The sequence below is a fragment of the Sphaeroforma arctica genome (assembly GCF_001186125.1).
Source record: "Sphaeroforma arctica JP610 unplaced genomic scaffold supercont1.6141, whole genome shotgun sequence".
Taxonomy (NCBI): Eukaryota; class Ichthyosporea; order Ichthyophonida; genus Sphaeroforma; species Sphaeroforma arctica.
In genome coordinates, this window is record NW_014034417.1 from 1 (window position 1) to 1,604 (window position 1,604).

A 1,604-nucleotide genomic window follows, 5' to 3' on the forward strand; every position below is an offset into this window, starting at 1 on the left:
TTCTATTAGGTTCGATACGCATTTTCACCACCGTACGTATCATTGGATCGGTATATCCATTCTTACTCACATACGCTCGACTTTGTACTCGACCCCAAAATCCCTGGCAGATTATACCTTTCCGAATTCTTCACCGGCCTTGGGTGGGTGTTGACCAAAAAATTATGGGGAGAGCTTGAGGTCAAATGGCCTCAGTGTTGCCAAGGATTCAGTTGGGATCTTTGGCTGCGTCACAATGCCAATACCAAAGGTATGAGCGATATGGAGAGCTAGAAATCAATATTCGTATCGCTGTAGCCACACACACTACTGTGTACCAGTTGTCATTGTAGCTGTACGCCTGGGTGGGTGTTGACTGAGAAGTGCTGGGAAGAGATTTGAGGTCAAAATGGCCCCAGTGTTACCAAGGCTTCAGTTGGGATCTCTGGCTGCGCCACGAGTCCAATACCATAAGTATGAGCGGCATGAAGAGGTACAAACAAGTGCTCGCGTATGTGTACCTACAAGTAGTCTGGGTGTACGCGCAAGTACAACCTGTAGCATACCACCATACCACCGTCTTGCGCTCACACAGTGCATGATACATTGATCATCGTGTACGTGTGCTTGCTTTTACCATACCGTGTGCGTCGTGTCAATACCTCCCATCTGAATGACGGTATGTTCCACTTGGCTCAGGGAGGCGCACCATCATCCCCGATGTATCGCGGACGTTCCACTTTGGTAGGAAAGGCAGTAACGTCAACAACGACTTCTTCTATGTGCTCTACTTTCTGCACCACTCGTTCAACACGAACAAATACACGCAGATTGCAGACATGCACCGGATGACTGAGGTATGTTGCATGCAAGCCTACCAAAGTACTGGTGTGTGTGTGTGTGTGCCCGTTCGTGTTCGTCTACGTGTTCATGTGCTTGTGTATATGCGCATCTTGTGCATGTACACAAGAAAGAAGGGTCAACAAAGACTTCTCCTGTGTACTCTACATTACACACCCCTTCAACACGAACAAGCACACGCAAGTCGCCGACATATACCGGACGCCTATAGTAAATTGCATGTAAATCTACTTGAGTGGGTGTTTGCGTGCGTATTAATGTTTTCGTGTGGGAAGTTGTTTCCAAGAACGGCTTTCTCTGTGTGCATTCGTTTCAATACAAATACATATTCACAGACAGTTAACATGCACCGAATGCCCGAGGTATACCTATCGTACACCTACCTCGGGTGTAGTTATGTGTGGTCTGCAGTTCGCATTTGTATATATACACATATGTCTGCTTGCTCGTATATGTGGTGAGGCATGCGTGTGCGTACTCATGTGATATCCGTGTGTACCATATATGTACGCACATGAGTGTCTGTGTATGGTGGTCAGGGGCAGAAGCACACATCGATACGCCGGAATAAATACAGCGTAAACTATTCTATTTGCCTTTTTTGGTCTAGCAACTGCCGTAGTCTATTGAGATATCACTCATGCCCGACGTTGCTGCATGTCTTCGACCTAAAGCCGCAATGATTCGCATTTGTTCAACTGTTGGACATAATTTACATAGCCATAAATACATACAACGGCAATTTCATTCTATAGTTTACAATG

General features: G+C 46.1%; 1 protein-coding gene across 1 annotated transcript; it reads left to right on the forward strand.

Moving 5' to 3' along the window:
- Positions 1-101: 101 nt before the first annotated feature.
- Positions 102-836, forward strand: SARC_15454 (hypothetical protein; the record flags this gene model as incomplete). The annotated part of the gene is made up of 2 exons (XM_014290424.1): positions 102-250; positions 679-836. Coding segments are annotated over 2 exons (307 nt in total), but the record flags the coding sequence as incomplete, so codon positions are not given.
- Between the last annotated feature and the right edge of the window lie 768 nt (positions 837-1,604).